Raw genomic sequence first — 24,592 nt, 5'->3', positions numbered from 1 at the left:
ATACAATTTACAATATTTAGTAAGCATACACGTTTTAAGAAGTGCAATTCTCTGTACGTGTTGTTTAAATTTCGCTTGTCTGCGATAAAATTTACAAATTTAATATGATATCTCCTTCAGCTGATTTTGTTTCTATGCTATAGGAAATCTACGGACGCCGTAAGGGGACACACAAAACATTAGAAAATATTTTTTTTAATTCGAGATCACGATTAAACATTACCGTTTTACCGAGATCTCGATAAAAAAATAGATCGTTATCTCGATAAAACGAAATTGTTATATCGAGATCTCGGATTATTAAATCGTTATCTCGGATTATTAAATCGTTATTTCGATTTATTATATCGAGATCTCGATTTATTATATCGAGATCTCGATTTATTATATCGAGATCTCGATTTATTATATCGAGATCTCGGATTATTATATCGAGATCTTGGATTATTATATTGTTATCTCGGTTTAATATATAGTTTCGTTTTCTCGAGATAACGATATAATAATCCGAGATCTCGATATAACAGTTGCGTTTTCTCGAGAAAACGAAACTGTTATATCGAGATCTCGGATTATTAAATCGTTATCTCGGTTTAATATATCGAGATCTCGATAAAAAATGTATCGTTATCTCGAGAAAACGAAACTGTTATATCGAGATCTCGGATTATTATATCGTTATCTCGAGAAAACGAAACACTTATATCGAGATCTCGGATTATTATATCGTTATCTCGATTTATTAAATCGAGATCTCGGATTATTATATTTTTATCTCGATTTATTAAAACGAGATCTCGGATTATTATATCGTTATATCGATTTATTAAAACGAGATCTCGGATTATTAAATCGTTATCTCGGTTAAATATATCGAGATCTCGATAAAAATATATCGTTATATCAATAAAACGAAACTGTATTTCTGAATTCGTCATTTTGTTGTTATCTAACAAATACTCAAATTAATATCAGAAAAAAAAATGCAAAGCATTCTTTAAAAATTCTAACTTAATTCATTCATTTATTTAGTTTCAGAGAATAAACTAGTGGATTTCCCTAACTATTTTTAACCGAAATTCCTTTGTACAATGTATGGACGACCTGAATACCAAAGCATATATATATATATAAGTATTAAAATACTCAACGTATTCTTTATTTTTATTCTCGAGTTACCTTTGCTGTTAATAGACCTCATTTGAAAGCCTATTAATAGAGAAACAAAAGTTATATAGTCAATATGTTCCGCAACTCATATTAGAGAAGTATTGAAGGACCTAAAAATAGAAATACGGCTGAACATTATAAAAAAGCTTATTTTAAATAATGGAATGAACTTCAGCGACCCGTCAGCCACAAATTAAGGAAAACTTTATACACCATTTGAAAGCTTATTAAAAGAGGAACAAAATGATATAAATAGTATGTGCCGCAATGACAGTTAGAGAGGTTACTGAGGACCTAAAAGCCAAAATACACGTGAATATTAAGAAATGGCCAATTTTGAATAATGGAATGGATGTTTGGAATATTGGAATAGACTGTCGTGACCCTTCAACCCCTAATTCCAAATATACAGTATACCTAATTCGAAAGCTTATTAATATACCATTGTATCCCTCTTTCTATAAGCTTTCAAGTAGTGTATAAAGGGGTCGAAGGGTCTGTGTTACTCCTCTAATAAGCGTTGCGGAACATATTGACTATATGTCTTTTGTTTTCTATAAATAAGCTATATAAGGTATAAGGTATGTATGTAATTAGGGGCTGAAGGATTGCAGCAGTCCATTCCATTTTTCAAAATATCGATTCCATTATTCAAAATAAGCTATTTCTTAATGTTCACGCGTATTTCGACATGTATGCTCTATGTCAATCCTCTAATATGCGTTGCGGAACAGATTGACTATATGTCTTTTGTTCTTTATAAATAAGCTTTTGAATGAGTTATAAGGTATGTATGTAATTAGGGGCTAAAGGATCGCAACAGTCCATTCTATTATTCAAAATATCCCTTCCATTATTCAAAATTGGCTACATATTTCTTAACGTTCACGCGTATTTAGGCATTTAGGTCCTCCGTAACCCACTCTAATGGTCATTGCGGCACATATTATTTATAACCATTTTGTTTCTCTATTAAGAAGCTTTCAAATGGTCTATACATTTTTTTTTATGGGCTGACGGGTCGCAGAAGTTCACTCCATTATTCAAAATAAGCTATTTTATGATGTTCACCCGTATTTCTATTTTTAGGTCCTTGGTTACTCCTCTAATATGCGTTGCAGGACATATTGACTATATTCCTTTTGTTTCTCTATTAATAAGCTTTCAAATAAGGTCTAATGTATATCTGTATAGGGTCTGAAGGGTCGCAACAGTCCATTCCATTATTCAAAATATCCCATTCATTATTCAAAATTGGCTATTTTCATAATTTTCACGCTTATTTTGGCATGTACAGGTCTTCTGTAACCCCTCTAATGGTCATTGCGGCAAAGTGGACATGTTATATCTATAAATATGGCATGAAGAACATCAAAGGTACTGTGAAAATAAAAAAATGGTAACGTTGAGTATTTTAATATATTTATATGTTTTGGTAGTCAGGTTTTCCATACATTGAACCAAGGAATTTCGGTTTATCATAGCTAGGGAAATCCACTAGTTTATTCTCCGAAACTAAATAAATGAATGAATTAAGTTAAAATTTTTAAAGAGTACTTTGAATTTTTGTTTCTGATATTAATTTGAATATTTGTAAGATAACATCAGAATGACGAATTCAGAAATACAGATTCGTTTTATCGAGATAACGATATATTTTAATCGAGATCTCGATATATTTAACCGAGACAACGATTTAATAATCCGAGATCTCGTTTTAATAAATCGATATAACGATATAATAATCCGAGATCTCGATATAACAGTTTCGTTTTCTCGAAATAACGATATATTTTATATCGAGATCTCGATATACTAAACCGAGATAACGATTTAATAATACGAGATCTCGATATAACAGTTTTGTTTTCTCGAAATAACGATATATTTTTTATCGAGATCTCGGTAAAACGGTAATGTTTTATCGTGATCTCGAATTAAAAAAAATATTTTCTAATGTTTTGTGTGTCCCCTTACGGCTTCCGTAGAAATCCAATTAACCATGAAACATTCCTAACCAATTATTTTAACATCAAGTAAAAACAATCGTTATACTTTCACGCATGAGTAATTAACTTTACTATGAGAGTTTGTGTTGTAACAGGTCGAGAACTCTAGATTTCTTTACGTCAGAATATATTTGCATAGTAATTTCCCAAACACAAGGCCAATACGGCCTTGAAAAACTGACCAATCGACTCAATGATCTTCAATGCATTGTGGGCTACTACGAGTTTACTACAACCGGAATACACGTGGAATTAGTGGAAGAACTGTCAACTAATATAGTGTCTGGGATTCTCAAAATATATGTTTTTGTTCTGCGAATGTGAGTTTTGTAAAATATATAACATAATCTTTAATTTGCATGCTCAGATTAAAAAAAAGTATTGTTTACGGGCTTCGCTATTCGACTTTCTTTTTCGCCTTGTTAAAGTTGTTGAACAGGTTTTTCTCCATTGGTATGCATTGTACCTGTGCAATTATTTTACGACCTGAAACAGTGAAATTTCAGATGAAATGACAACTGTCCACTATGAAATTTTTTGAGCTCTTTTAAGCCTGTATAATGTCATTTTAAAATCATTTCTGCCTAGAAAAACACGAAAAATTTCATTGAAACATTTCTTTCTGAAATTTTTATCAGGTCCTGAACTGAAAGTAAGAACATTATAATATTCAGTGTGCTAAAAATAAGTGTTATGAAAGCGGCAGGACGGATCCAGCCATTTTAAAAAGGAGGGTCCTACCCCAGGATAAAAGGGGGTGGGGTTCCAACTACATGTCCCCATTCAAATGCATTGATCGTTCAAAAAAAGGGGGTCCAACCCCCGGACCCCCCCCCCTTTTTTGGATCCGCCACTGAGCGGGTACGCTATACAGCTTAATACATTTTGTATAGCTTCATCCATCGATAAAGTCCGTTTGTTGCTAATTTTATCACAAAATATACCTCAGAGTTTTTTTATCGTTCGGCTGCTGTACATGTCGTGTTGACGTATGTGAAATATCTCCAATATTTAAAGCTCCTGGATCACAGTGGGTGCCACATTACCTATTATGTTTATTCTAAAACGTGCTTTGTATATAGAAATGAGAAGATGCGGTATGAGTGCTAAATGAGACATCTTTCCAAAAAAGACACAATCTAGTAAAGTAAGCAGTCATAGGTTCAGTGCCGAAAAGTACGCTATAAATAACCCAAAAATTACTTGTGTAAAATAATCCAAACAAAAAAAACCAAAAAAAAACAAAAAAAACGGCCCAATATAATATATAAAAGGAGAAGAATGAAATTCAAATATAAAATATACAAGATAATAAAATTAACGGTACCAATTTTCTTGCACCAGATGCGCATTTCGACAATACATGTCTCTTCAGTGATGCTCATGGCCAAAACATTTGAAATCCAAAGCTTATATAAAAGATGAAGAGCTATAATCCAAAAGGTCCAAAAAGTATAGCCACTATTCCTGTATATATTGTTTAAAGATGTCAATCTTATTTTCAAAGCTTGTATAAACAACTATACACACAAAGCAAGCAAGCCAACCAAAGTTTTACTTTGCAAGCATTAGGAAATCAGCTGTAATGATTTATTCAGTTTGGTAAATGTCCGAGCCCGTTTAAGGGACGACATCAAAAGTTCAATGAAGGATAAGAAACTTAATTCGCATAGTTTTTTCACTGACCCCCACATCCCCTCTCTAAACTTAATTTGGGAAAATTGATTGACCAATATGTATTTATATAAAATTGATTTTGGATTGATAAAACTTGCAGCACTTTCACCCCCCCCCCCCCCCCCCCAAAAAAAAACTATTTGATTTAAGTTTTTTATCCTACATCGATCTTTTGATTTCGTCCTTTAAAAAACGAAAACAAAATGAAACTACAGTTGGTGAATTCACTACCTTCAAAACAAAGGGAACAGTTTTGAAGTCTCGTATACTGAAATGTGACAAAGATAAATACTTGTAGATTTTGTTAACTCTGCCATGTATGTAAATATTTCTTCGCCTTTTTACGAACACAAAATTCAAGGATCACACATTTGCCTTTAATTATCTATACGGAAATTGCTGTACTCGTGAATATTAGCACCGACTGTTATCGACGGCTTACTTTACACTAGTAAGTTTGTCTTATGGGTAATTGTGTTTTTCGCTGTTGTTTCGTTGCTGTCGGGTGGACAAATACATGAAATCTCCGTGCCATCATCAAATATATTAATGGCTATATATCGGGTAATTCAAACCCTTTTTTCTTCGCATAAAAACAACTCTTCTTTAATCTGAGCATGGAAGGAATACTTTGTATCACGAACTATAAATGAGGATACACAAAACGAAAAACTAAGCGAAATTGTGAATCCCGCATTGCACGAAAAAATGTGTTGTATTTTAGTAAATAACACGTGTTCTCGGTTGATTGTAAACACGTAGTAGTCCATCATGCATTGTTCCTCATTTAGTGAATTGGTCAAAAACCTAGGTAAAAATAAATTGCGTCACATGTAAATAAACAATTACATTTGAGAGAACATAAGTATGCTAATTTATGCATTTCCATATAAGGTATTGGTCCCGACCTGTGTAACTTCCATACGTTTAAATTATCACATGACATATCAGCGATCAAGGTAAGAATGCACGTGTAATTAACAGGACTGACGATAATTTACAAATCCGATATATGCACAAGAATTGTTATAGTAAATTAAACAAACAAACAAAACAAACAAAAAAAGCAAAAAGTCAGTTCAGACTATTTGACATCACTATGTTTAAAAAATGTACAGTTTTTTTTTACAAATTGTGAAGAAAGAACAACAAGTCTGTTATGATATACATGAATGGTATTAATTAGACTGTCAGTTAAATAGTCTGAATACATCATGTACATGTAGAAATATGTACAACAAATGTAGTCAATAAATGAAGTTTCATTCAAAGTTTAATCAAGACATTCGGACACTCGTGTTTTCATCTGATGTATTTTATGATGCTTCCGCATATTTTATGAGTTGTGGTGGTGTCTACTCGTGTCTGTTTTGTTTTTTGTTGTAGTCTAGCTTATGAAGGAAGTCCATGGAACCAGGACAGCAGTATATCGATACAAAATGTAGGAACGCTGGCATTGTGTTGATAACATGGACTTGCGTTTTATTGTCCTTTACTGTCCACGTGTCTAGAAATTATCTGCAACAGGGGTTCATCTCTTTACCATTATGTTTCTTAATCTTGACAATAATTTGTTAAGGAGGCTGAAACTTGTTGTTAACTCGACCTTCTTAATTGCCTATGCTTGTGCGTGGTCTACCATTTCTATGTGATCAAATGATACCTTCGGACGAAAGATATTAATCCATGGCTTTGATACGTTCCTTAACTAACTCATTAGTTTGACGAAAAGATCATCTATCCCATCGTCAGGAATATCGTTAATAGGAATTAGGCCACGTGGACAATAACCTTTTTAGGTGAAATTAGAATTGATGTTAATAATATGCGCTCTTTCGAGCTTCCCGTAGGGTTTGCGTAATGTGTTCATTATTTTTGTCGAAAACCTGGACAAAAATAAAGGCAACAGTAGTATACCGCCTTTCGAAATTCATAAATCTATTGAGGAAAAAACAAACGATTAACAAACTAAAACTGAGGGAAACGCATCAAATATAAGAGGAAAACTACGACATACCATTGAAACAATGTCCAATTAACCGTTAATACCACTCTATTGAAAGCGTTTTGCATTTGTGCCAAAAAGCATTTTAACTGTGTCTCGTCTATTTTCACATTTGCGACTATTTACATATATTTACTATATACATATGTGTATACAATTCATTAATATGAATACATGCAATACCCTATCCGTCTGCCCCTGCTTACTGCGAGCTGGTTGGATGTAATTTCGGAACGAATAACGTATTTCGTGAATTTTATAGTTTGGTTTTCTTTTCCGTTGTTGATTCCGGCCTCCTACCGTGAGCCTCCCCTAGATTGCGCCAAAAGGCATTACAATTGTCGGGTACCACATACCACAACACCACACAAAATATATCAACACTATAAAAATCAAGAAATACGCTATTATTTAATAAAGAGAACATCATTATAATTATAATACAATTTCACAGTACAAATATTATAGTCAAAATAAATTGAAAACAATAATTAAATACTAGAATTCAAATTAAATATAATATAATAACAATAATAATTACCATACAATTAAACCTTTTTTTTAATTAAGATATAACTTATTTATAAACTTTGTCTTATTTTTCCAAAGTAAAATAAAAAGAAAAATAATTTTTAATCTAAATTATTTCCAGAACCAGGAGACTCACCTAGAAAAAATCAAGAAATACGCTATTAATGTTTTAGCGACTTGATTTTCTTATATATCCATTTCTAAGTGTCATAGTGACCATTAAGCTATTATTGTTAACCCACAATTAATAAAAAATAAGAATGTCAAAATATAGTTATGGTCCAGGGGTGGTGTTCTCGAAAGTATCTTAAGATTCGTCCTAAGTCATAGATGAGACCAATTTTAGGATGGACTTAGGATCATCTTAAGACACTCTTAAGTTGTGTCTCGAAGCTATCTCAGACGAATCTTATGTTAGGACGTCCTAAACATATCCTATGTCGAAATTTTAAATCGTTAAAGTAATTTTTTGATAAAACTTTTATTAATGACGAAATTATTTAATAAAATTGTTTACAAATTTTATAATAACATGTATAGAATTAAATGCATAATTACCAATGTAATTATAAAAAAAAAGGTCGTAGTTTAAACTAGAACACAATTTGTTTTGAAATGAGAATTAAATTTGTAGCGTAATCGTATCGTGAAACACGAAGTTCAAAGTTTAAAATCATGCACAATTTCTTTATATACGAGTTAATAACCGATGGTGCGTTTCATTTCATGTTCATTTTCACGTAAAATAATGAGCAAAAAGCGAAATCCAATTGTTTATGCTAGGATGAAGATAGGATGATCTTAAGACACCTTATTGGGTGTCCTAAAGTTAGGATGAAAAATGAGATATATCATAAGTTAAGAGAGCTTCGAAAACACGACTTAGGACAAAGACTTGTCATAAGATAGACTTAGGACACGTCCTAATCCTAAGATAGCTTCGAGAACACCACCCCAGAACTAGGCCATAACTATCAGTTATATAAACGATTAGTTTTCTTTAATTTCTGTAATTTCTACTTTTGAAATTACCAAAATGTGTTTCAAAATATATTCATTAATGTTTTCTTAACTTTAATATAAAACAATACACAACTTAGAATTTTCATAAAAATAATATAAAATAACATTATCAATTTTAATTAAGATATTGATGTTACTAAGGTACTAGTTTGTGCCCTATAGCTTAAAATAATTAAATTGTTGACGTAAGTTGACCATGTCCAAAGTTTGTGACTTGTTTGTTAATCTTTTACATTCAAACAAATATTTAAGTAATATTTGTTATATGAGAAAGTTAGTTTGACTAACGTGAATTTATACTTGAACTAAAAACTGGACATGGAAGTTTGGCCTTTAAAGTATATATCAGTTAAACAATAATTTATTATAAAATATTTTTCACATTAAATTTTATATGTATTAATTAGTGAACTATATGAAATTAAATAAAGTGCATTTTTCTATTACAATAGTACCTCCAAATATATATGGAGTTTTCCCTTAACTTTAAAATTTTAAAATGATAAAACAAAAATGTTCTATTTCCAACATATGTACAGCACATATAAATAAACAATAAACAATAGAAATGTCATGCATGGCATATTTACATGAACCTTAATCTACTATACAAGTATATTCACTTATGTATGTGACTCAGTTTTATTTATATCTAAAATTATGTTTCATTTGAATTTGCTTTTTAATATGCATAAAAGGTACATTAAAAGGAGGTTTTATTTAATAAGATCTATGTATTAAAATAATAAGTTAAGATGTAAAAAATTTAATAAAATCAAAATTTAATAAAATCAAAATTTAATAAAATCAAAAAAAGATTTTCTCAGTAGAATGTTATATGTACTTCATGATCAATGTATATAAAAATCTTTAAAAACTTATAAAAAATTTGTTTTGTCACCATCAATAATTTTAAAAAGGTTATATAAATGATAAGGACCATATCATAAATGTATTAGCCAGTTAAGGATAGGAGTGATCATTAATTATTTAAGCTTCTTACAATTAGTAAATGACAGACTCTGTGTAGGTATATATATGTTACTTATGATAATCAGTATTCTCATTTGGTTGTCAATTCATCCACTTTACGATATATGTATCTTTATATAACTATATGCACAATGTGTGTTTCTATTTGTTGTCTAAAATTTTAAGTCTCTCTATGTGCATTTGAAATAAAATAATTCTAGTTTTGTTTTCAATATGTTCCATGAATTTTTCACAGTTATCAAACAACTCCTTATATTTTGAACAGTCTATTAGCAATTGTACTATTGCAGTTTTGTTCATGAAGGTTCCATTTTGCTGGTGTAATTTTATCAGTGATCTCTTTTCTTATAACAAGGAAATCTTTTTCTCTCGTAGTACTGAGTATGGGACAGGTTGTCAGGAAATGAGTTATGTCTTCATTGTCAGTTTTACATAATTGGCAAGTTGGATCTACTGTATATGGAGTGAATTTATGTTGGTCTGCCTGAAGCATGTATGTTCCAGTTATCATCCTAGTCTTGATTATTGCTTTTCCAAGTTCAAAACGAGGCAAATGCTTTATTTTCCAGACTCTGTGATGTTTATTGATTTCGAAGTTTTCCGTATTCATGATTTTTAAGCTAGATTTTCTTTCAGATTCTATTCCAAAATTTGTCTACTTTCAGCTTGATAGTTCTTTTCTATTGTTCTTTCTTTGGAACATTGCTTTGAAGTTGTATAATGGTTGGAAGTTCATACAGATCTAATATATTCATAACTCTAGAAAAGAAGCTATTTTTGTTATCAAAATTTGTTGTTATTTGTCTTTCCATAAGCTGATGTATTTTTTAATTTTCTCATGTTAGTAGTGCAGGTAGGAGAGACAAAGCTCTTTTATGAATTTCTGCTTCTATTGGTAGTGCTCCTAACAGTAGTAACACTGCAGAATTACGGTTCTTTCTGGAAGAGATTGTAACTGGCGAAGATTTTTTTCTATGAAATTTTTCATACTGTTCAATATCAGATCTTGTTAGAGGTAGCACTTCTAGTTCATAAATTAAATAAATTAACCTTGGAATGACATATGTTTTGTAAATTTGATATGAGGTTGGTGGGTCTAGACCATTTGAACCATGACACCCTTATCCCATGAGAGCGTCTTTAGTTCTTCTTGCTAATTTTATTCTCTCTTGTACATTTGTATGACTTTCGTTGTTTTCAGCTTTTGTTAATCCAAGGTGTACACCTGATTTAGCTATTGTTACATCATTTCCATCTAATGTCCAGTTGTAATCTCTTTTTGTTTTGAAACAATCTATGATTTGTGTTTTTGTTTGATGTATACTGTAGTGGTGTTCACTTGCATATCTGCCGAGCACATTTAACATTAGTTGTAGTTCATGCTTGTCATTCGATATAAAGGCAATATCGTCATATATATTTCCTAACTGGTATCCTATTGAATTTTGTTCCAATTCTAACACAAGATCTTGGACAAAGATTTTGTATAGATGAGTTGATAGTATTCCTCCCTGTCTTACACCTTGTTTAATTTGGAAAGGTTTACTTATACCATCCAGCCATTTAACTTTTGTAGTTAGGTCAGCATATAGTTCTGTTAATATATTCCAGTTTATTGGATGGATTTCTTGATTAGGCATTTTATCCATCAGTATAGTGTGTTGTACTACATCAAATGCTGATTCTACATCCAACATATTTATATAGAAATTGTCATTCCCCTTTTTTTCTCATATCTACTTCTGAAATAGTTAAACTTGCCATGATTGGCGATAAACCTTTGGTGAATCCAAATTGGAGGTCTGTTTTGGCTCTATCATCAGTTTGTTTAGAAATGAGTATTCAAAGGTTTTTCCAGTTATTGGTGTTACTGTTATGCCTCTTTAGTTACTGGAGGCATTTGTATGTTATGCATAGAGTTTGGTGGTGCCTGGCTGAAAGTGTGCATTCGATTCGTTGGTATTTGCATAAAGTTGTGCATTGGATTTGGCGTCATTTGCATTAGATTTGGTGCCATCTGCATTAGATTTGGTGGCATATGCATTGGAATTGGTGGCATATGCATTGGAATCGGTGGCATACTCATTGGATTTAGGACTGGCTGTGCTGGTAGTATATGTGTATTGTGGAATGCATAAGGTGGTGCATGCATATAGGTTTGCATCACATTTGGTTGTATATAGTGACCGTTTCCAGGTAGTCCTTGGTATAAACTATAATGATGTGGTATGTTATGTTTATTTTGTATCGCCATTTGGGTGGTTAGCGCAGTTTGTATACACATGTTCTGTATCGTTTGGTTTTCCATTATTTTCAATCTATTCTCCAGATGCATGTCTTTCATTTGTTTTTGTAACTGTTGGTACATGTATGTATTGTGTGTATCACTATTTGGTCCTACATGAATGTTGTCCGTTGTACGTTGTTGCGCTTGGGCATTTTGTTGAGATTCTTTTCTTCTTTTAACTGTGTCTAGGACTGACTTCATGTGCTTGATTTCATTCTCTAGGTTAAGCATCTTTGTTTTTTTAGCAATGATAGTTTCCTCTTTGTCGTTTTGGCTTTTGGTGCCCTTTTGATTCTTTTTCACCAGACTCTCATTTGTTCTTTTCTCCTTCACATTTTCTGTAATGGTTATTGTTGGTCATGTTTCATTACCCGTGACTGGTCTTTGTTTTGATTTTGATGTTCCTTCCGTCCTTTCATTGATGGTAGGTGTAAAAATCAATTTCAAGTCAGTTTCTTCCATATCTGTCTTTTCTCTCGTCTGGTTTTGTATATTATTAGACCTGAATGGTAAATCTTTGTCTATACTAATGATTATGGGATCAGGTTCCTATCCGTGTTCTAATCTAATCATTTTGTCCTGTTTCTTCTTGCTCATCTTGTGTGCTTCTTGTGTTGATACTTATGTTTATGTTGTTGTCTTCTGAAGATGGATCGCACTCTGTTATGTTTCTTCTTTCATACATTATATCATCATTACATAATGTGCAGATGAATCTAACTGTGTCAGCTCATTTTCTCCAGCTTTGCTAGACAGATTTTCACATTGGTAATGGTACCAGTAGTCACATCTGTCACAATCAATCCCTTCCTCTGCGTATTTATTGCAATACGGACAGATAAAGTTGTCTGGGCTTGCGATGTTAGTATTACCATCTGTATTTGTCTGTTCATCTTCGGACTGTTCCTTTTTGCCTCTCAGGCATGTTTCTAATCTGCCTATTTAACCTCTATATTGGCGGTTTGTTCAAAACATAACATCTCCTCATTCGGGTTATTCAGCTGTTCTTTCTTACTCTTTCCTATGTTATTGATTTTTGTATAGTTTCTGAGGAACAATTTCTCAACTGATATAAGTATGTTTGGATATTTTTGTTGAGGATGTTTATCTCTCCGTGGTCTTTGGTTAGCTTTTCACATAGCTTATCAAATATGTTGTTGATGAATAAATCCACTCTGCTGCCATTCACATTGATTTTGCAAGTTTTGTGATACATGTTTATAATAAATTTTAGCATATTTCCTTTTTCTCCGTTAAGTGTTTTGTTAAATACTTTGTAACACGAGTCTACTGTTAGTCCTGAATTTTCTACACCATTTTGTACAGGTAGAGTTACAAATTAGTCTTTCATTACCTCAATTTGAAGGATGTTTAGTGTTTCACTTTTGGTGGTTATGTATGCTCCAGTGCTTAATTCTATTACAATTTTTTTTCCTGGCTTTAATTCAAATTTTATATGTTCTTTTTGGCATGCCTCCATTTTTTTTTCTAGGGCAGTATTTCTATCCAGTGTATATGATCTTGTTGTTATTGTGCTGGTTCGGAGGTCTCCCGTTGAGCAATTTTTCTTCATTCTTTGCACATGCATTTTGATGTTTATAATTAGTAACAACTAGGGAGTATTTATAATCTCTATATATTAAATGTTGAGTTTTTGGGTTTTTTTTCCTTTTTCTTAAAGACTTTTAAAATGGTATAGCGCGGACAACCCACACTGACCTATCTTTCTGAGTGTATGGTATTCGGTATAGCGCGGACAACCTACACTAACCTATTAATTTCAAAAATAGAATAAAAATATTAATATACACTAGATTGATGTTTGGTATAGCGCGGATAACCCACACTGACCTATCTTTCTGAGTGTATGGTTTTTGGTATAGCGCGGACAACCCACACTAACCCTCTAAATTTAGCCTATACATTTATATTTATTTGTTGTTTTTTTTTTTTTTTTCTATATATAGATTTGATGTCTAGTCCTTAGATATTACTTTTTATATCGGTTTCTTCTGGTGCTTTGTTTTTTGTCCAACAGTCTCTTGAGATTTGTTTGTAAGTTTTATCAACCAAGCTTTAGATAGGTGGATGTTTGGGTGAATTCCGTCGTCCAGGAGGCTTAAATTATACAATATCCTGCTCTTGGTATTTCCCTGCCTACAGCTGTGTGAAGTACCTGCTTGATAGGTTTTTTGTTGCCTGGTTGATGTTCTATACAGATCTATGTTGACGTTTGGAGAAAAGTTTTGATGGTTCAAGGTTCTAATGGCTTTGTTAATTTCTATTAGTTGTTGTTCTAGTTGGCAGTCTTGATCGTAAAATACTTCTGGGTCTGTATGGTTATGTGATTTATTCCAGGCTTGTATAGAGAAAAAGGGTATTTCCAATATTGTAACTTGGCTTTCTGGTGAGAGATCCTTGAGTGTTTTTATGATTTCTTTATACCTGTTAATATTATGTTCCACTAATTCGGCAGTGTTTTGAAATTACACGGGATAGTTTAGAAAATAAAATATATTTCTTTGAAATGATCAACAAAATCAACAATGGGTGACAATAAATGACAGGTAATCTGAAAATGTCAAGACAAACTTATACACAAGAAATAATAAAAATACAGGGACAATATTTTACAACAAGGGAATAATTGGGAAGGACTATGTATGTGCTATACAAACATGATAATGGATTGGTGTCAAAAACAGTAAAAAATAAAATAAATTTCTCTTTCAGTGCAATAACAACTTCAACTCTTCTCGCTGCCTCGTATTCTTCTTATCAATTAAACGGGGACTGTATGATATCACATCTATCATATAAATGATTTTTTCGAGAACATAATGCTTTGCATGAAGCAGACTAAAACATTAAGCCAAACACAGTTTAAAATAAGTCCGAGTCCGATGATAAAATATATAACAAAAGAAACTAAGCAGAGTGACAAGGATGTTTAAATTAATAAAGGACTACTAGCAGTACTAACATGCCAGATCCATACATCAATTAAACTGACTATAAGGTTATGTCTTCATCATATGAAAATCAAGTACAATCCCTCCCAATAGGGGTTAAGTTTGGTTTTCTTTCCTGTTGTTATTTTCGGTCTCCTATCCTGAACGAGAGCATCCCTTTATATTTTGCCATAGCGCCTACAATTCTTGGATCCCAAAGACCTAAAATTACCAACACAATATAACCACTGGCATGTCTTTTACATTTGATGGGTTATTTAAAGCAAACTGGTTTAAGAAACTGTCCATTTTCGGATACTAAGTGTTCACAGTAAGACGATTAACAAAAAAGTAATTCAATTCATATTATACTTCATCGGCGTAATATCGTGAGAATGATAAAGAACAACAAAATTACCGAATTCAAAGATAAATTTAAAAAAAAACCTTGTCAAACAACAGCACAAATTGGAAAAGTACTAGGATATTTCTGTCTTGGTACAGGAGTTTTCGGTGAAAATTAGGGGTTATTTTTTTCAGCTAGCTAAACCATGACTCGTCGAACAGTTTTATAGTTCGGTTATATTGACAGAATTGGATGAGCAACTCAAATAGACATAATAGGTGGTTAAAGTATAACAATAATGTGGATCCAGCAGCAAATCTTGCACTGACTTTCGTACGCTATACCATCTTCTTTGAACCATTTGTTAATCCGCTTCACTGAGATAGGTTCATATATGAACAAAAGAAAACCTGCACGCGTCTGTCCCATTAAAAACAAATCGTGAGTGTTAACTTTTAATAAGTTCTTTTCGTTAAGAGACGGTCGATGATTAATTTTGACATCTTATTTTTTTAAATTTTCTGGGGAAATTAGTTCGTCATGTACTACTATACACAATGATAAATTAATAAAGTGTTGTTGTTTTTGACAGATAAATAATGCATTGGAAGGTGTTGACATTTTTGGTATGCCTCTTTGGCTTTTTAAAAGAATTCAGACCATCTGAGGCTTATATGTCAGCATATCTAACCGGACCATGGAAAAATCTGACAGTTGAAGAAATCAATAATGAAATATATCCTATATGGACTTATGCGTACCTGCTATGGCTCGTACCTGTATTTCTCCTGACTGATTATGTCCGCTACCAGCCAATATTAGTCATTGAAGGTATTATACTTAATATACAATCATTGATAACGGATAAAAGAAGTAATGTGCCACTTATGAGTACTACCTGGTTACTGTAATTTTCTTGAGGGGCCTCGTTGGTCAAGTATTCTCAGCTGTCGAACTACTGTGTCACTAGCCTGTCAATAATGAGGTAGTGAGTATAAACACTGCATGTGGCAGCTGCGTTCTATTCCAATCTTCGTTAACTAGGATTGTCAGTTTACCCTACAAAGGAAGTGTTTTCTCTCCTTGAACTCCGCCTTACTCCACCGATAAAAACTTACCATCACGAAAAAGCACAATAACGCGAATTATGCATTAAACATTAATTAATAAATCAACCAATCAATCAATTTTGTTGGGATTTAAAAGCGTGTAAACACGTTTACACGCGAATGCTCTCACACACACACACACACACACACACACACAAACAAATACACACACCCACACACATACAGTACAATGTCTACAACAGTTCTAATTAATATCGAACTATATCATCAGTATTTGAAAAAAAACATCATAAAAAAATCAAGGTCAGATTGAAGTTATACCTCTTGGTATATTACATGTTTGCAATCCCATGTTTTTGACATAATAAAGTATTAAGGGGCATTTCTTTAAATATCAATAATAAGTCCATCGATATTTGAAATAATTATTAAAGGTACCATGCTTACAATTTAATACGCCAGACGCGCGTTTCGTCTACATAAGACTCATCATTGACGCTCAGATCTAAATAGTTATTTGATATTTGAAAAATATTTTATATATTTCAGGTGCAACATATATTGCAACATGGTCAATTATTTTGTGGGCACACGGTACTCTTGCTTTTCAATTCATGGAAGTCTGCTATGGACTCATATCAGCTACTGACATAGCTTACTATGCATATCTCTTTGCAATGGTTTCAAATGAACAGTACAAGATAATAACAAGCTTCACACGAGCTGCACTTCTCATCGGTCGTTGTTCTGCATATTTGACTGGACAGTTGCTCGTATCTTTTAATTTATTGGACTATAAACAACTAAATATAATATCAATGGTAAGTGTTTCGATGGCATTTTGTTTAGCCTTGACATTAAGAAGACCAAGCAATTCTGAGATATTTCACTCTAAAAAGCACGACGAAAACAAAGACGTAACGAAAATAGAGTTTGACAACAAAACTGGATCTTCAGCCAATCATGAAAGTCCGAATGTTCAAAAACCCACTTTTAAGCGCGGAATTTTATTCTTATGGAATGAACTGAAAACTGCATACTCAGATAAGTCTGTCGTAGCTTGGTCTGTGTTTTGGGCATTTGCATCATGTGGACATGGCCAAGTCAGGAATTATATTCAGAACCTTTGGGAAGTAATTACATCAGATGATCAAAAAGGAACCATTTACAACGGAGCTGTAGAGGCATCTGGTACCCTAATAAGTGAGTTTGCGAATTATTTCAATCAAGTATTTGTATGCCTTACACATGTTGTCACTTTATGATTCTAATTTAAAAGCTTTGATAGTCGAAACCATTTACTAGATACTAAAATATACTCATACAAACCACCTGATTTGTGTTTCTTCTTATATTAGTTATCGATGATTATGCGAACATTTCAAGCTATAATCAAGGAAACAATTGTCACAAACAAAGTGAGAGTAATTGTCCAACTAGAGGCTCTCACGAGCCTGTATCGCTCACCTAACTCAACATTGGTTTTGAAATCATATTAAAAAAAAAAAGATAAAATTTGGCTACAAAGTCACAAAACTTGGTCAGCACCTAATAAGGAACATTCATGCTATGTTGGGTTCCATTCCATTCAGTGGTTCTCTAAAAAGAAGACTTTTGTATGCATTTCCCAAAGGGTCCTATGTTAAATTAAACTCACCGCTGGCGGCCATCTTGGATGATGGATCGGCTACAAAATAACAACACTTGGTCAGCATCTCATAAGAAGCATTTATGCTATGTTTGATTTCATTCCATTCTGTGGTTCAATTTGAATGTATTTCCCATAGGGTCCAATGTTAAACTAAGTCCCCTCACTGACGACCATCTTGGATGATAGATCGGCTACAAAGTATGTATTCCCCACATTGTCCTACGTTAAACTAAGCCCCCCGCGGGCGGCCATTTTGGATAATGGATCGGCTACAAAGTAACAACACTTGGTCAACACCTCATAAGGTATATTCATGCCATGTTAAGTTTCATTCCATTCAGTGGTTCTCTAGAAGAAACCATTTGTATGCATTTCCCATAGGGTCCTATGTTTAACTAAGTCCCCCGCTGGCGGCCATCTTGAATGATGGATCGGCTACAAAGTAACAACACCTGGTCAGCACCTCATAAGGTATATTCATGCCATGTTTGGTTTCATTCCATTCAGTGGTTCTCTAAAAGAAGTCATTTGAATGCATTTCATATAGGGTCCTACGTTAAACTAAGTCCCCCGCTGGCGGTCATATTGGATGATGGATCGGCTACAAAGTAACAACACTTGGTCAACACCTCACAAGGAACATTCATGCCATGTTTTGTTTCATTCCATTCAATGGTTCTTTAAAAGAAGGCACTTGTATGTATTTCTCATAGGGTCCTATGTTAAACTAAGTTTCCTGCTGGCAGCCATCTTGGATGATGGATCGGCTACAAAGTAACAACACTTGGTCAGCACCTCATTAGGCACATTCATGCCATGTATGGTTTCATTCCATTCAGTGGTTCTCTAAATGAAGTCATTTGTATGCATTTCCCGTAGGGTCTTATGTTAAACTAAGTCCCCCCGCTGGCGGCCATCATGGATGATGGATCGGCTACAAAGTAACAACACTTGGTCATCACCTCATAAGGAACATTCATGCCATGTTTGGTTTCATTCCATTCAACAGTTCTCTAAAAGAAGTCGTTTGTATGCATTTCCCATGGGGTACTATGTTAAACTAAGTCCTCCGCTGGCGGCCATCTTGGATGATGAATCGGCTACAAAGTAACAACACTTGGTCAGCACCTCATAAGGAACATTCATGTCATGTTTGGTTTTATTCCATTCAGTGGTTTTCTAAAAGAAGTCATTTGTATGCATTTCCCATAGGGTCCTATGTTAAACTAAGTTCCCCGCTGGCAGCCATCTTGGATGATTGATCGGCTACAAATTAACAACACTTGGTCAGCATCTCATAAGGAACATTCATGCCATGTTTGGTTTCATTCCATTAAGTGGTTCTCTAGAAGAAGTTCAAAATGTAAAATGTTAACGACGACGACGACGGACGAAGGACGACGACGACGGACGAAGGACGACGGACGCCAAGTGATTAGAAAAGCTCACTTGGCCTTCGGGCCAGGTGAGCTAATAAGAGAGAATTTGGCACCATGATAAACAAAGCGATTTTTAACGCATAAGATATGAGTCTTTTTCTTTTTCAGCCATGGCGTTGTCAATTTTACTTTCGATTTGTGAGTTTGAATCTTTCACCATTGTTGTAGTAATTTTTACACGTGTTAGTAAATCAAATGCTACTGATATATTCTAAAAAAAGAAATGCAAAACACATGTCGTTAATTATTTACTTTCAATATGTATTTTGAATATTCCGGTGTGTAACTATGATGAGCATCAAACGTATATATCAGATCGTGAATATTAGAATATAGCTGTATATGCTAATACATTTTAAACATATAGAATAATACTTAATAAACAGCTGCGCCATGAGCGCATGATACGCCCGACGTCTTGTGTGGAAGTTTTATGCAATAATCTTAAATAGTTTCTGAGAAAGTTTTAAGCAATAACCATACATTCTTTTTGAGACACGGCGGGACATGTGAAATAAAATTTTAAATCAAAACCAAAAAGTATACAGATCTTAAGATTAATATAACAAAGAAGTGTGTAAAGTTTTAAGCAATAATCATAAATTGTTTTTGAGATACGGCATAACATGTAAAAAAAAACCTCCCTCTTTTTTTACAAAATACTCAATAACTCAAAAAGGAAATTTTGAATCATCACCAAAAAGTATACAGATCTCAAGCTTAATATAACAAAGGCATGTTTAAAGTTTAAAGCAATAATCATAAATCATTTTTGAGAGATGGCGCGACATGTAAAAAAAAAACCTCCCCCTTTTTTTTACAAAATACTCAATAACTCAAAAATGAAACTTTGAATCATCACCAAAAATTTATACAGATATTAGGATTAATATAACTAAGAAATGTTTAAAGTTTTAAGCCATAATCAAGAATCGTTTTTGAGATACGGTGCGACATGTGAAAAAAACACACCCCTGTTTTAGTTACAAAGTGCCGTAACTCAAAAAGTATTTATCTTATTTTCACCAAAAAGTATACAGATCATTTGACATCATAAGAAACAACTATATTAAGTGTCATGAAATTTGGATAAGTCGTTCTCAAGTTACGGTGCGACATGTTTACGCCGGACAGACAGACGGACAGACAGACGGACGGACACCAGACATTTGTAAACCGTAATACGTCCCGTCAAAATTTTGAAGGGCGTATAAAAACCTGAAGTTTCATGCGTGCTTCTTTATACCGTTTGGTGGCATTTTATGCATATAATGCACATGCAAGCCGAAGAGTTTAATTTTGTATTTATGCTGCTATATTTGTATACTTCGTATTCATCAGGTTTCATAGGTGTATTAGTATTTGGATTTTTACCTGTGAATTGGTCTCGCCCAGGACTATCAGAAACAATAATGGCCATGGTATGTGTTTTGAATGGCGCTGGCCTTACAGTAATGGGGCAATCAACAAATATATGGGTTTCGTATGCAGTGTACAGCGGCTTTAGAGCTACATATAATACAGTGATATCATTAGCAACGTAAGTGTTATATATCTACCCACTTATTCTAAATATCTGTTTAACTGTCGGCTGATTAATTTTGTACGAATTAGGTGAATCGTTGTTTTAACATTTCTGAAAACTTTTAGTTGTGCTTGTCACATTCTAGATCTGAACTTTCTCTTTGATTTTGTAACTTGTGAACTCAAGCATTCAAATGACATTATACATATTTCACGTGAAATTCATTATGATTATCAAAAGAACAGATAATACTCATTTTTATGTATACATGTAACTCCCGGGAGAGTGGTCATCTTAATAACTCTGAACTGCTGTCTCTGCTGCTTTTTCTTCCTACATTGACGAGTTCAAGTCTCGACTTAAGGGTAATCAAAATAGATATACTAATCTCATTACTACAGTTAACAAGTCTATTATCAATGAAATGGGTGTTCAAGATATTTGACACTAAGGCTAGAACGTTTCAAATACAAGAATAAGCATGGTTAGGTCTACCGTTTTGTTCCCTCAATTCAGCAATCATATCTATTATATTTATATGTCATATAATAACCTTTAGATGTTCACAAAATATTACTTTTTTTCAGAAGTCAGTATACATATATTTGAAACGTGTCTTCCATATAATATTTGGGATTCACACGTCTTCCATTTAGTGTAAATCTGCAAAAACTGCCATAATAGCCTCAGTATTAAATCTTGTCAAATATAATCAGATATGAGCAAATAAGATATTTAGTACAGATATGATATCTTTAAAAAGATGCTTATAGCATTTCATAATTATTCATAGGTTTGGTGACTATGTTGAATGCATCTATCTCATCGAACTTTAAATAAAGAATACAAAAGATAATGTTAGGTCTGCTCATATCTTGACTAACATCTAGAAATTCACAATTTCTCGTTGAAACGTCATTCCAGGGCATGCTTTTCAAATCATGATTTCCTTTCTATTTGTCTATGTATTGCCATTGCATGTTATTCATACTTTTGCAAATATAATGTTCATTCATTTATAGAGGGTTGCTCTTCACAAGCGGTTAAGTTCAAATCATTAACTCGAAAAAATGGTCGAATGCCATCACGAGTTGGTTGATCTGACGAATAGTTCTAATTGTCGAACCCAAAGTCCCGTCATCTCTTCTCCGAATATCAGATTTCAATATTTTTGTAATTTTGCTTTTTATATGTGTAAAGTAGAATATTGACTCATATCTATTTTGTAAAAATCTACGCGCAATTTTGCTGTTTTAAAACGTGTATAATTATTTCGATATATTTAGGGCGTCAAAGTACTATCAAATATGCCTTTCTCTATTCAGATTATATCAAGGTGTTCAATTATCAATAACATTAATACAACTTTGATTTTACTAATTTTCAGGGACCAATATAATGGCTCTTATTGGGCCTCCCGCTTAAAAAGAAACTTTTAAGGCCTTCCATACATCATATGAAAAATAAGAAGAAAGGTGACCACTGGGATTATTACGTGTGTTCCATGATTCAAGAGTTATCAATTACGATGTTGCTACTTTATGCATGCAAGTCAATCGTAGCAGTTTTAATAATGAAACAGTACACAAATTAAGTTATTATATTTTATTTTACAGGTTACAGATTGCTAAATCCCTCACCAGACAACGGTATGGGTTTGTGTTCGGAGTCAACACATTTATGGCTCTCGTAGTTGAAACACTAATAACAGTAATAATAGTAGATAAAGTAGGTCTTGATTTGGACGTACAGACACAGGTAACGCATTTAAAATTAGATCAATAAACTGGTATTTTAATACAATTGATTATATCAATTCTTTGGATGCATTATAGGTGGGAAATAAACTTGTTCACTAGAAACCAATAGGCTCGATTGATAGGTGAGTGAAGAAAAGAGCAAAAATGATAAATTACTGAAACGTCATTTTCTATGCTATTGCAAACGCATTTATGGTCATCAAATTTATCAGGATTATAATTTTTATACGCCAGACATGCGTTTCGTCTACATAAGACTCATTAGTGACGCTCAGATCAATATAGTTATAAAGCCAAACAAGTACAAAGTTGAAGTGCATTGAGGACCCAAAATTCCAAAAAGACGAGCCAAATACGTCTTAGGTAATCTATGCCTGGGATGAAAACTCCTTAGTTTTTCGAACATTTAAAGTTTTGTTAATAGAAAATTTATATATATGACCATATAATTGATATTCATGTCAACACCGAAGTGCTAACTACTAGGCTGGTGATACTCTCGGAGACGAAACGTCCACCAGCAGTTTCATCGAAACAGTGGTGTAAATAGTTATCAAAGATGCCAGGATTACAATTTTTATACGCCAGACCAATTGTTCACGTTTTACACATTGTGACTTGGATGAAGAGCTTTTGCGTATTTACACTCATACCACATCTTCCTATTTCTATGTACAACACTCAAACAAAATGGATTTAGACAGCAATTATTTTCATATCATTTAAACGTTCACGTCAAAATGATAGAACTTGTTTAACAGAGCCATATTTTCGAGAAATTTGCAAATCGGTTATTATACAAGGGAGGAGCGGCACTTTTTATGGATATACTATATAAATTTATTACACATTAAATGTTTCTCTAGAAGTTTAAATGATACCTATATCAGTTCCAGTTTAACGATTTGGAACTGCAGCTTAACAAGTTCTTTTAAATAAACACAAACATTTCGTTAAAATACAAAACGTCATCGAATTGCATTTATGTTGCCTTTTCAAGCATAACGTCTTTAAGTTTATAAATCAAAAGGATAAGAGAGGCGAAATATACCAAAGGGTTTTGCAAGACATAAATCGAAAATAAACTGAAAACGCCATTGTACTAAATAAAAAAAGACCAAACGTCAACAGTATACAATACAAAACGCAACAAAGAAAACTAAAGACTGAGTAACATGAACCACACCAAAAACAAAGGATCGATCGCAAGTGCTTATGAAGGATAAGCAGATCCGTGAAAAATGTTTAAATAAAACTACATCGTCTTAGGAAAATTGTTTTGTTTGACTTGGACAATGGATATGTAAGGGCATGTCAGTAAGACAGCATGTAAACTAAGTACAACAATAGAAAACTAATTTATGTGGATATGATTTGAATTTTGTTTCAAAATTATATAAAATAAATTAAAAAAAAAACCAAGATATAAATATTAAATGAATTGGTAAACAGTTGTATCTCAGCACAAAATTCGTGTTGACATTTTAGTTATAATTATATTAGATACCACAATGTACTATAGAAATAGAACCAACCAACAATAAAAATTTCTTTTCAGTTTACAGTATATGGTGGATATTTTGGTGTTATTGGTTGTCTGTTCCTATCAGTGGCGTTCTACACAGTCTACAAGAATGGCTGTTCTTGTCGAGTTACCAGTGATAAAATCTATACCGTGTCTGACCCTAAAGCTAACCCTCCATAACAAATTTGTTTACTAGTTTTAGATTTGATATCAATCAAAATGTTTTAACCTATTACGTAAATTCGAAATTAAAAAAGGTACATTCTAAAGCAATTTATTATAGATAACAGGTACATCTTATCTGTATATTAACAATATATAAGAATGCGATATAGATATATAAACATTTTCAAGATTTCCTCTCCCAATACCATGTTTGTTGTTTTGTTTGTGAACACCCTTCTAATGACAGTATATAGTCATTTACAACCTTTAAGCACATCCCTGATTCGATATGCTGTATCCTATTATTCTACAACAAAATAAGCAATATTACATTCGAGTGTTGATTATCATTAAAATAAATGTAACTAAATTATTATAAACACAAAACAACCCGAAACAAAACAGATAGAAACAAAAAATGCAAGGCATCTAAAAAAAAATAATGGCTCTTATTATGTTTTGGTT

At 32.9% G+C, this 24,592-nt stretch overlaps 1 protein-coding gene across 1 annotated transcript; it reads left to right on the top strand.

The window, feature by feature from the left end:
* The first annotated feature begins 5,767 nt into the window (after positions 1–5,767).
* Positions 5,768–24,270, top strand: LOC143081608 (thiamine transporter 2-like). The gene is made up of 6 exons (XM_076257391.1): positions 5,768–5,815; positions 15,585–15,823; positions 16,612–17,265; positions 20,494–20,692; positions 22,294–22,435; positions 23,996–24,270. The coding sequence occupies exons 2-6, from the start codon at positions 15,592–15,594 to the stop codon at positions 24,140–24,142; spliced, it is 1,374 nt and encodes a 457-aa protein (XP_076113506.1). The 5' UTR covers positions 5,768–5,815; positions 15,585–15,591; the 3' UTR covers positions 24,143–24,270.
* Positions 24,271–24,592: the final 322 nt, after the last annotated feature.

This window comes from Mytilus galloprovincialis, chromosome 7 (genome assembly GCF_965363235.1).
Source record: "Mytilus galloprovincialis chromosome 7, xbMytGall1.hap1.1, whole genome shotgun sequence".
Taxonomy (NCBI): domain Eukaryota; kingdom Metazoa; phylum Mollusca; class Bivalvia; order Mytilida; family Mytilidae; genus Mytilus; species Mytilus galloprovincialis.
Note: the sequence above shows the minus strand (reverse complement) of the source record. Positions and strands in the feature narration are given on the sequence as shown.

Excerpts from the sequence above, each read along its gene's own strand:
- LOC143081608 (XM_076257391.1), top strand. The coding sequence starts at position 15,592 with ATGCATTGGAAGGTGTTGACATTTTTGGTATGCCTCTTTGGCTTTTTA. Across the intron at positions 15,824-16,611 it reads GCCAATATTAGTCATTGAAG|GTGCAACATATATTGCAACA; the intron begins GTATTATACTTA and ends TATATATTTCAG. Across the intron at positions 22,436-23,995 it reads ATTTGGACGTACAGACACAG|TTTACAGTATATGGTGGATA; the intron begins GTAACGCATTTA and ends ATTTCTTTTCAG.